Source organism: Chiloscyllium plagiosum, chromosome 20 (assembly GCF_004010195.1).
Source record: "Chiloscyllium plagiosum isolate BGI_BamShark_2017 chromosome 20, ASM401019v2, whole genome shotgun sequence".
Taxonomy (NCBI): domain Eukaryota; kingdom Metazoa; phylum Chordata; class Chondrichthyes; order Orectolobiformes; family Hemiscylliidae; genus Chiloscyllium; species Chiloscyllium plagiosum.
The window spans coordinates 2209358-2221676 of record NC_057729.1 but is presented as its reverse complement, the minus strand read 5'-3'; the positions used below and the strand labels follow the sequence as shown (position 1 = coordinate 2221676).

The window sequence follows — 12319 nt, the reverse complement described above, 5'->3', positions numbered from 1 at the left end:
CTTCACTATCCTGTCTACCTGCGACTCCACTTTCAAGGAGCTATGAACCTGCACTCCAAGGTCTCTTTGTTGAGCAACACTCCCTAGGACCTTACCATTAAATGTATAAGTCCTGCTAAGATTTGCTTTCCCAAAAAGCAGCACCTCGCATTTATCTGAAAATAACTCCATCTGCCACTCCTCAGCCCATTGGCCCATCTGGTCCAGATCCTGTTGTAATCTGAGGTAACCCTCTTCGCTGTCCACTACACCTCCAATTTTGATGTCATCTGCAAACTTACTAACTAGTGAATGAGTGACTCTCCAACTAGTGAATGAAAGATTGAGAATCAGTGTGTCCACATTCTCATATCCTCATCAAAGCTTCAAAATGAATTGGAAGGGATTTGAATGAAAACAACTCATCAGCATTGTAATCCAGACTGGTGCCAGCACTGTGCTTCACTGATCACATTCCCATTATATTACAGATGTCTCTCACTGTATTGTCTCCAGGGAACCTAAGAATCTGTCTCTATCTCTGTCTCCAGATGGAGACCAGTTTACCCAAAGCAGCTCTTCCCAGACTAGCCATCCTTGTTGCTGTCAGGAGTTGAGAACCCTCTGCCCATCAACACTCTTCAGACCTCCACCATCTTTCTCAATATCTCACCTTGGGCCCTCCTGTGCATGGGTCCAATCAGTCTGTTTCCCCTACTAATGTTGTCTGTTCTCATATCCCCATTGTTGGCGATCATTCACTGACAAATATGATTGTCCACCTTGGAAACTCTGTCATTGGTCATGGGTCCTTGTGTGGCTGATGAGCCTTATCCTAGGGTCAGTAATACTCTGTGTTTATCTACATGCCAGAATTCACGCACTCAGCCTGGAAAGAAATCAAATTCGCACTGGGAATGCGACTGGAACCATCTTCAAAATCAGAGCTAATCATATCAGAGCTAAACTCCTTGAGGAGTTTCCTTCTCGTTTGTCACAGGGAAAACATAACCCACGTTCTCCTGAGTTGCTTTCTTCCTGTGACTGAGGAATTCCTCCCTGAGACTTGGTGTGGCTTGGATATTCCTGAGGAGTTGAAGCAGTCTTCATTCCCAGATAAATCCTAGAAGAACATCAAGGACAGCAACAGCACAAACTCTCAATATCATCCAAAAACACTTGACTTAGTAAATCATTAAACTCTCGATTGTGCTGAAGGACTTGAATGGCCAAGAAATTTCAGCACAGTTCTGCAGTTGCGTCATGACTGCAAATGTTTCAAGTGGGAGATCTGAAATAGGCGTCTTCAAAATCCAGACCAGGGTCAAACAAGGATGTGTGATAAACCCCATACTACCAGACAGTGACTATTCACCTCATCAAAACTCAACTACCTTCTGGTGTCAGTAAAAAACATTATCTTGATGGAAAACTCAGTCACCTCTGAGGACTGTCAAACAGAAGCAAATGTTCACCTTGAACATTGCTCCCAGGAATTCAGACAAGCTCCTGAATTCAGTCCACTTTGACTGGACACTGTGTCCAGTTGGCTGAAAGGTGTCTCCTTTATTGCTTCTTGTTCCTTCAACTCCTGAATGTTCAGCATTCGAGAGAGAGAGAGCAAAGAAAATGCTTCAGAAACACTTTGGAGGTCTCCTTGAAGCTGGACCGGTTCGACATTAATGACCAAAAGGAACTCGCTACCAATCGTTTGAAATGGTGACGACATCTCCATTTAGCTGCATCACGTTTTGAGATAAAACACTTTAATGAGGAGGCAGAATGACACCAAAAAAGGGGATCTCACCCCCCCCCCCCGCAGGATCCCACTGCCTTGTGGGATACCCTGGTTCATATGACCAAAGGCCTGTTGCTGAAGCATTTCAATTTCATGAAAAGCAGCAGTTGCAGAAATTCACACCTTCATGCCCAAATCAGCTGATGGTATCAGTATGACAGTGACAGCCAGTACTCAATTACAGTGCAGTACAGTAAAAGAATCCTAACAAAGCACCTTCTTTAGTACTCAGACCCAGAGAATGTTGGAGAAATTCAGCAGAATTGGCGGCATCTGTGGAGACAGGAATAAGGTAAAAGTTTTGAACCCAATATGACCCTTCTTCCGAACATTGACCTGTTCTGAAGATGTGATACTGGAGTGGAAACATTAACCCTGTATCTCCACGCATCTTGCCAGATCTGCTGAGTTTCTCCAGCATTCTTTGCCTAGATCAGAGTGGTGCTGGAAAAGCACAGCAGTTCAGGCAGCATCCGAGGAGCAGTAAAATCGACGTTTCGGGCAAAAGTCCTTCATCAGGAATACCTGAACGGCTTTTGCCCGAAGCGTTGATTTTCCTGCTCCTCGGATGCTGCCTGAACTGCTGTGCTTTTCCAGCACCACTCTGATCTAGACTCTGGTTTCCAGCATCTGCAGTCATTGTTTTTACCCTGCATTCTTTGTGTCTGTTTCAGATTTCCAAGATCCAAGTATTTTTATTTTATCCTTTAGGGTTCAAACTACTGGCTGCACTGAAAATACTCCGTAAGATAAGGCAAGTAATGAATATGAATATAAGTAATGTATATGAATATACACTTAACGGTAGGACCCTAGGGAGTGTTGCCGAACAAAGAGATCTTGAGGTGCTGTTTCATAGTTCATTGAAAGTGGAGTTGCTGGTAGACAGGGTTGTAAAGAAGACGTTTGGTACACTTGCCTGTATTGGACACTGCATTGAGTGTAATGTTGCAGCTGTGCAGGACATTGGTTCGGCCACTTTTGGAATACTGTGCTCAGTTCTGGTCTCCGTGCCATAAGAAAGCTGGTGTTAAATGTGAATGAGTTCAGAAAAGATTTACAAGGATGTTACCGGGCTTGAAGGGTGTAAGCTATAGAGAGAGGCTGAATAGCCTGGGGCTATTTTCCCTGGAGCTTCAAAGGCTGAGGGGTGACCTTATAGGAGTTTATAAAATCATGAGGGGCCTGTATAGGGTAAATAGACAAGGTCTTTTTCCCAGGGTCAGGGAGTCCAAAACTAGAGGGCATAGGTTTAAGGTGAGAGGGGAAAGATTTAAAAGGGAATGGAGGAGTAACTTTTTCACGCAGAGGGTGGTGCGTGTAGGGAACGAGCTGCCAGAGGAAATGGTGGAGGCTGGTACAATTACAACATTTAAAAGGCATCTGGATGGGTATATGAATAAAAAAGGTTTAGAGGGATATGGGCCAAATGCTGCAAATGGAACTAGATTCAGTTAGGATACAGTAGCTCCCCCAGTACCTGCGGGGCATATGTTCATGAACGTATTGTGGAAGCCCAAAACTGTGGGTAGGAGCAATCCCATTCATTTTAATGGGAAATTTACCTTCCCGGCAGCCCCCGGTCCCTGGTTCTGGAAGGTTCCCTATAATATGTTCAGGCAGCAGTAAACTGTGGGTAACTGAAACCACAGAAAATGATTCCGCGGCTATGGGGGTTGCCCTGTATGTGGATAGCATGGATGGCTTGGAGTGGAGGATCTGGCTCCGTGCTGTATAACTTTATGACTCTAAGATACAGGAACAGAAGTAGGCCATTTGGCCCATCGAGTTTGTCCTGCAATTCATTGTGGATGTAGCTATTCCGACCATCCTTGACTCCAGTTCCCTGCCTTTTCCACTAACCTTTGATTCCCTTATTGATCAAAATCTGTCCATGTCAGCCTTGACCACTCTTAGTAACCCAGCCTCAATTCTAAAGAAATCAAAACAATGCAACCAGCATGAATTTAAACTGATGACCCTATGAGTAAGAGTCTCATGTTTTACTAACTGAGCTAGCCAGCTCATTGGAGTGATTAACTGTTTAAAGTCTCATGTGCAGAACAATTACAGTCCAACATTGTGAGATGTAAGTACTGTCTGTTTGAAGATGTGTTCCTATTTAACTTTGCCTTATACTGGGTCTCTGTATAAAATAGTGATTGCAGTGGTGTGGCCACATTAAAGATTGTTGCATTTCCACAAGCGCAGTATTAAATTACTGAATAAATATCCCCACAAAATCTTACACACATTGTGGTGGACAGAGAGGATTGGCTGCAGCCCTTCACCCTGGTTCTGATACTCACAAAGTAAGGCATGATTTCAGATACACTGACAATGTAACTGTCTTTATTAAACAGCTAGTGATACAGTTGTGTGAATATATAGGGGTAAGTTACACCACTATGTGCAATTAATACACATTGAAATACTAAATGGTTTACAGCTACACTGAATACACTTAGAATGGCTTTCCGTACAACTAGTACTTGGAATAACTTATCCAGAAATATTACAGAATTATCTATTAGTGTGGTATTACCAGAATTATTAAGAACATGAAATATTTTACTTATAAGTACCCATTACATAGAATATACAACACATCAATTTAACATCTCTGCATACCACTTCCCCAGTCAAGCAAGGGCTAAAGATGGTCTTTGATCTTTGTGACTCCAATTCGATATACTGGCTGTTTGTGTGTCCTACATTTTACAAGTTTGAGCAGGGTTAACCCTGATTGTGGTGCTTAAATTGGCTTAATCTCACTCAGAGAGCTGGCAAATGATGCTTGTTGTGGGAACTGGAACAATGACACACAGTGGCTGGAGCTGATGTGGGTCTCCAAAATGGGAATGATTTCATTGTCTTGACATCCTTCACATTGAAAAGTAAAAAAAAAAAATGCAGGAAAGAAATAAAGTTGAAATAAATAAAAAGGCCAAAAATGAACAAGGGGAAGCGTATCATCTAAACAAAGTTCTGCTTGGTTCTTGCCTCTTCCCATTGATTAAGGGAAATTGCACTTTGACATGTGACACATTGCTCAGTGTGCCCCAGTAATTAGGCAGGAGAGCATTTTCCCTGATTCCTGGAGCTATGGCAGGAGACTAGGATTCACTGTGGAACTTCAGGGCTCTATTCATGATTGAGATCCACACCGGTGATGTTTAACACAGAGTTGCCTATCAAGGTTCATGCCATCTTCTCCCCAACATGAAAGCTTCCAGAGAAAGATATCCTTCTATAGAGATGGCTCAGGGATTTCATGAGGCAGAGCTTCCAATAAGTATTGCTCACCAGGTTATGTCTCCATTAACAATAGACTGTGAATGGAGCAATGTCTTCAGGCCCACATATCAGAAATCAGGTCCATTAATTGCATGTATACCTGTTTTGGGAGGTCACTGTTCTGATAAGTCATCTCACTTTTAACTGTCTGTAATATCCAGTATTCAATATGACATTGTACCATTGAACATGCATCTGAAAATGACAATGTGCATTACCTAGGAGACAAAAAGACGTCTTTTGCATCATTTGCACAGTGAGTGTTCTTAGAGTCTTTTGATGTGAATTTTAATGTAATGTATTTAACACTGAGAGTTACAAGGTTGATTTTATGCTTGATAAGGGCTGTAGCGTGGTTCTTGGCTGACCCCATCGTAATACGTTAGCTATGTTGGCATAGTGATGAAATGCTGATGTAGGAACCCTAGACTGTCACCTAAATATGAATTGTGACCTTTTACCCTGTGTGTACTGTACCTGAGGGTGAGTCCAGGGTTTGGAGATGGTGTTATGATTATAAGGTGTGGCGCAGTGTTAAATGACAGCAGCCTATTGATTTACAAAGATGAAACCCCACCAGCAGATAATAATAATAATAAATAATCAATAGCTTACACTTGGATTACCATCTCTCGTCCAGTGCGCAATAAAGGCTTGAGCTGTTTGTCTCTACACTTTGTCCAAGGCAACGGATAATCATCCCCAACACGTGTTAAAACAAAGTGAACAGGTCTACTGGCCAGTGCTAGGTTAATAAAATACAGGAATAATGCTTAAGTAGTAATACAGCTGAGGGTCTTTGTACGCTACATGGACGTCTCAATTCTTCTCAGTGTGGATCCTAGTTGCTGACAGTTGAGTTGTTTGAAGAGAGTATCTGCTTATTCATATTAATAACCTCTCTCAGGCCTTTGTAAAAATGTAAGTCTGCTCCAATTGACAGAAAGCCCTGGGAATTACAAAGAACAATTAATCCCTTTATTAAACTTAATCTGTTTGAAAAAATGTTTAAAAATCAAGAACCTAACTACAGCTTCAGTTGCAATGACGGAAGGTTGCTAAGCTGGAAAGAGTGACTACCTGACTCTCCAGGCCCCAGTGATGTAGCTCTGATCAGAAGGCTCTGCCCCTCACCTGTCCAAGCTGTTCCGATGCCACACTGACTGGCCAGGCCTCATGGGTGTCAGGGACTGAGGAGCTAACTGGAGCTGAGTAAGAGGGAAATGCCTTTCCAGCTGTGCCTGTGGATTTTAACCGGGCAGCTCCCAGGGCTTCCCCAAAAACCATCCCTCAATCTGAACCTCCTTCCCAATGCCCAGCCCAATCCCATATCCAATTCCTTGGCCTGCCACAACTCCTCCATATCCAAATGCCTTGTCCCCCCACCCTGTACTCCCCTCGCCTCTCCTGACCTGGTTTATAAATAGGGTTTTTATTTCCAGATCAGGGATTGATGTTGAATTCTATGGAAGCTCCAGCAATCCATTTGCACACTGGCGTGACCTTTAGCACGGCCTTTAATATAGCAGCTACATTATACTAACATGTATGAAGTACTAGACAGGATGGGGTATTGTACGGTACTGGATACAGAATAATCAACACATAGTCCAGATCTAAGCTAACAGAATATAGAAAAATGTTGTGAAACTTTGCCAGGGTTGGAGGATTTGAGCAACAGGGAGAGGCTGAATAAGCTGGGTCTATTTTTCCTGGAGTGTCAGAGGCTGAGGGGTGACCTTGTAGAGGTTTAAAAAATCATGAGGGGCATGGATAGGATGAATTAGGTCTTTTCCTCAGGGTAGGGGTGAGGTTAAGTTTAGGGTGAGAGAAGAAGGATATAAAAGGGACCTGAGGGACAACTTTTTCACACAGAGGGTGGTGCGTGTACGGAATGAACTGACAGACAAACTGGTGGAGGCTGGTACAATTATAACATTTAAAAAGCACCTGGATGAGTACATGAATAGAAAGGGTTTGGAGGGATATGGGCCAAATGCTGGCAAATAGGACTAAATTAATTAGTACATCTAGTTGGCATGGACGAGTTGGACTACAGAGTCTGTTTCCTTGCTGTACAGCCCTCTGACTCTAACTGTTCCAAATGAGACTTCACAAACCCACTGACAGATTCAGGTAAACAATTAGCACACTAGAGGTTTCAGAATACCCACCATATGGTTTCTCATTGTCTCATTGATCAGGTCAATTCCTTCTGGGAGAGGGATCTGCACTCCTTCCTGAGTCCGTTCTAAACAGAGAGTGGAATAAAAACACAAGTGACTGTCAATTCATGCATTGGAGGCTGAGTTTGCCCATTCACTTTCCTTACATGTCCCTGACTGTTGGGGACTGGACACATGTTGTTACACTTTCCAGGGGACTATCAGTGCTAATGGTTTGGGGTTGAATGATGGCTAACAAAGGGGAAACGGAGAATTATCTGAAGAGGAAGATCTGTAGGAAGATGGGGAAATGACAGGGGAATGGGAGTAACTAAGTTGCTCTCCCAGAGAGTTGGTAAAGGTGTAATGGGCCAAATGACCTGCTGCAGTATTGAAATAGAAATATAGAAGATAGGAGCAAAGGGAGCCCATTCGGCCCTTCGAACCTGCTCCACTACTCATCACGATTATGGCCAATCGTCTAACTCAATAGCCTAATCCTTTTTCGCCCCATAATCTTTGATTCCATTTGCCCCAAGGGTTATTTCTAGCCACTTCTTGAATACATTCAATGTACTGGCGTCAACTACTTCCTGTGGTGATGAATTCCATAGGCTCACCACTCTTTGGGTGAAGAAATGTCTCCTCATCTCCATTTTAAATGGCCTACCCCGAATCTTCAGACTGTGACCCCTGGTTCTGGACACACCCACCATCAGGAACATCCTCCCTGCATCTACCCTGTCTCGTCCTGTTAGAATTTTATAAGTCTCTATGAGATCCCCCCCTTCACTCATCTGAACTCCAGTGAAAATAATCCTAACCCAGTCAATCTTTCCTCATATATCAGTCTCACTATCCTTGGAATCAGCCTGGTAACCCTTCACTGCACTCCCTTGAGAGCAAGAGCGTCCTTCCTCTGAAAGGGAGACCAAAACTGCACACAATATTCTATGTGTGGCCTCACCAAGGCCCAGTATAACTGCAACAACACATCCCTGCTCCTGTACTCAGAACCTCCCGCAATGAAGACCAACATACCATTTGCCTTCCTTTACTGCCTGCTGTACCTGCAAGCTTACCTTCAGCGACTGGTACACAAGGACACCCAGGTCCCTCTGCCCACTCCCGTCTCCCAATTTACACCCATTCAGGCGGTAATCTGCCTTCTTGTTTTTTCTTCCAAAGTGAATAACCTTGCATTTATCCAAATTATTCTGCATCTACTGTTGATTTGCCCACTCACCCAACCTGTCTAGATCAGGCCGAAGGATCTCTACATCCTTGTCACAGTTCACCCTCCCACCCAACTTGGTATCATCTGCAAACTTTGAGATGTTACATTTTGTGCCCTCATCCAAATCATTGATATATGTTGTGAATAGGTGGGGTCCTCACACCGATCCCTGTGGCACCCCACTAGTTACTACCTGCCAATTTGAAAAGGACCCATTAATTCCTACTCTTTGTCTCCTCTCTGTCAACCATTTTCTATCCACCTCAATGCACTTCCCACCTCCCATGCACTTTAATTTTGCACAATAATCTCTTATGCGTGACTCTGTCAAACATAGAACATAGAACATTACAGCGCAGTACAGACTGCCCATCTATCCAACACTATTCCAATTTCACCCATATGTCTATCCAATGTCCATTTAAATGCCCTTAACGTTGGCGAATCTACTACTGTTGCAGACAGTGTGTTCAATATCCCTATTACTCTCTGAGTAAAGGAACTTCCTCCTACATCTGTCCTATATCTATCACCCTTCAATTTAAAGCTATGTCCCCGCATGCTAGCCATCACCATCTGAGGAAAAAACTCTCAGTGTCAACCCTATATAATCCTCTGATTATCTTGTATGTCTCAATTAAGTCACCTCTCAATCTTTTTCTCTCCAATGAAAACAGCCTCAAGTCCCTCAGCCTTTCCTCATAAGACCTTCCCTCCATTCCAGGCAACATCCTAGTAAATCTCCTCTGAACCCTTTCCAAAGCTTCCACATCCTTCCTATAACACAGTGACCAGAACTGCACGTAATACTCCAAGTGTAGCCACACCAGAGTTTTGTACAGCTGCAGCATAACCTCATGGCTCCAAAACTCAGTCCCTCTACCAATAAAAGCTAACACACCATATGCCTTCTTAACACCATATGCCTTCTTAACAACTCTATCAACCTGGGTAGCAACTTTCAGGGATCTATGTACATGAACACAGAGATCTCCCTGCTTATCTACACTGCCAAGAATCTTACCATTAGCCCAAAGTGAATCACCTCACATGTTTATACATTAAACTCCATTTGCCACTTCTCAGCCCAGCTCTGCAGCTTAACTATGTCCCCCTGTAACCTGCAACATCCTTCTGCACTGTCCACAACTCCACTGACTTTAGTGTCATCTGCAAATTCACTAATCCATCCTTCTACGCCCTCATCCAGGTCATTTATAAAAATGACAAACAGCAGTGGACCCAAAGCAAATCCTTGCGGTAACTGAACTGCAGGGTGAACATTTCCCATCAACCACCACCCTCTGTCTTCTTTTAGCTAGCCAATTTATGATCCAAACCGTCAAATCACCCTCAATCCCATTCCTCTATATTTTGTGCAGTAGCCTACCATGGGGAACCTTATCAAATGCCTTACGAAAATCATATACATCATAGCAACCACTTTACTCTCATCCACCTGTTTGGTCACCTTCTCAAAGAACTCAATAAGGTTTGTGAGGCACGACCAACAGTCACAAAACTGTGTTGACTATCCCTAATAAAATTATTCCTTTCTCGATGATATTAAATCCTTTCTCTTATAATCCTTTCCAACACTTTACCCACAATTGAAGTAAGGCTCACTGGTCTATAATTTCCAGGGTTGTCTCTACTCCCTTTCTTGTACAAGGGGACAACATTTGCTATCCTCCAGTCTTCTGGCACTATTCATGTGGAAAATGATGACATAAAGGTTTTGCAATCTCATCCCTGGCCTCCCAGAGAATCCTGGGATAAATCCCATTTTCACACTTTCTAGAATTGCTAACACCTCCTCCTTGTGAACTTCAATTCCTTCTAGTCTAGTAGCCTGTATCTCAGTTTTCTCCTCGACAACATTGTCTTTTCCCAGTGTTAATACTGACAAAAAAATATTCATTTAGCACTTCCCCATCTCCTCTGACTCCATGTACAACTTCCCACTAATTTCCTTGATTGGCTCTGATCTTACTCTAGTCATTCTTTTACTCCTGGTATAGCTATAGAAAGCCTTAGAGTTTTCCTTGATCCTATCTGGCAATAACTTCTCATGTCCCCTCCTGGCTCTTCTTAGCTCTCTCTATAAATGCTTTCTGAAAGTCTAAATATATCACATCGACTGGCTCCCCCTTGTGAACTCTACGAGTTACACCTTCATAGAAATCCAACAGATTTGTCAAATCTAATTTCTCCTTCATAAATCCATGCTGACTCTGTCTGATTCTGCTACTGCTTTCTAAATGCTCTGCTATAAAATCCTATGATCCTTTGATTCAATCCAAAAAGGTGCTGCAATATTGAATCTTAGTATCCAGTTTGCCTTCAGGGTTAGCCACTGGCAAGACTATTCTGGGCTCAGTATAAACTTCTTCAGCAACCCCTGGGAGAGAAGTTCTGTGGAGTGGAAAACAAAAGTGGAGGTTCTCTGCTCTCAATACTCTGCTGTGATGTCCTGGAATGTGTGGAGTTTGCATGTTCTCCCCATGTCTGCATGAGTTTCCTCTGAGTGCTCTGGCTTCCTCCCACAGGCCAAAGATGGGTAGGTTAGGTGGATTGGCCATGTTAAAATTGCCCACAGTGTTCAGGGATGTGCTGGCTAGGTGGATTAGCCATGGGGAATGTAGGGATAGGGTTGAGGGGGTGAGTCTAGGTGGGATGATCTCCAGAAGGCTGGTGTAAGCTTGACGAGTTGAATGGCCTCTTTCTAGACTGTACGGATTCTATGATCACATTGTTCGATACTCCATTGAATACAGGCCACGTGTTAAGCAGTGTGCTTCACAATGCCACACTGCAGTGAAGGGAACCTATTTGTTTATACACCTTCACTGGCTGCTCCAGGTTATACTTGGGATTTTGCACAAGCGCAAGGGGCATTTTAAAAGGTTGAAACAGATACCCACTGTCTGTGCAGGTCTACAAACACCACCTAGCCTCGCAGCGCAATCATTGTTCCACCAGCAAGTGTATAACTCACCAACACATTGTTTCAGTTTGAAGGCACTTCACCAGCAGTTAGCCACACCACTGAAAACTGACACTGTGCTGAGTGTGTGAATATTTAACCATTGTCACACAAGAGTACAACACTTACCATTGATAATTGGCATGACACTAAAGTGCACCAGAGCCTTGATTGGAGTTTGGAGAGGAATCAGCTGAAAGAGTAAAAGGATCTGTCAGATCATGTTCTAACTGTGATAAAACATCAAACCATTCATAGTCTTAGTAATGCACTGCTACCACCTGCTGGCCTGTACTATGGAGGGTCTCCGTTCACAACGTTATCTATAACTTTTAAACAGCATGATGCTGGTCAGACTCATGATCCAATTCTTGCCCTGAAACTGTCCAGTCTACCCCAGTTCTGTCACTAACCAGTCTATTCTTGTCCTGTCACTGTCCAGTCTACCCCAGTCTGTCACTGTCCAGTTTAATCCTTTCCTGTCACTGTCCAGTCATAGAGTCATAGAGATGTACAGCACGGAAACGCTTCGCAGGAGGCTCCCAAGCACTGATGATGTCGCCTAGCCAGGGGACGAAACGTTTGCAACAAAAACTTCCAGCTCGGCGAACAGAACCACAGCAACGAGCACCCGAGCTACAAATCTGCTCACAAATGGAAACAGACCCTTCGGTCCAACCTGTCCATGCCGACTAGATATCCCAACCCAATCTAGTCCCACCTGCCAGTACCCAAACCATATCCCTCCAAACCCTTCCTATTCATATACCCATCCTGATGCCTCTTAAATGTTGCAATTGTACCAGTCTCCACCACATCCTCTGGCAGCTCATTCCATACACGTACCACCCTCTGCG

General features: G+C 43.6%; 1 protein-coding gene across 4 annotated transcripts in view; it reads right to left on the bottom strand.

Moving 5' to 3' along the window:
• Window positions 1-4100: 4100 nt before the first annotated feature.
• Window positions 4101-12319, bottom strand: part of LOC122559980 (phospholipid transfer protein) — a 59233-nt gene continuing 51014 nt past the window's right edge. For all 4 annotated transcript variants that reach the window (XM_043710099.1, XM_043710101.1, XM_043710098.1 and 1 more), the window contains exons 14-16: window positions 11592-11655; window positions 7249-7325; window positions 4101-6023 (exon numbers count right to left, since the gene is read on the bottom strand). In XM_043710099.1, the coding sequence (XP_043566034.1) occupies window positions 5916-6023; window positions 7249-7325; window positions 11592-11655 (249 nt within the window). In that variant the 3' untranslated portion in view covers window positions 4101-5915. The remainder of the gene's footprint in view (window positions 6024-7248; window positions 7326-11591; window positions 11656-12319) is intronic.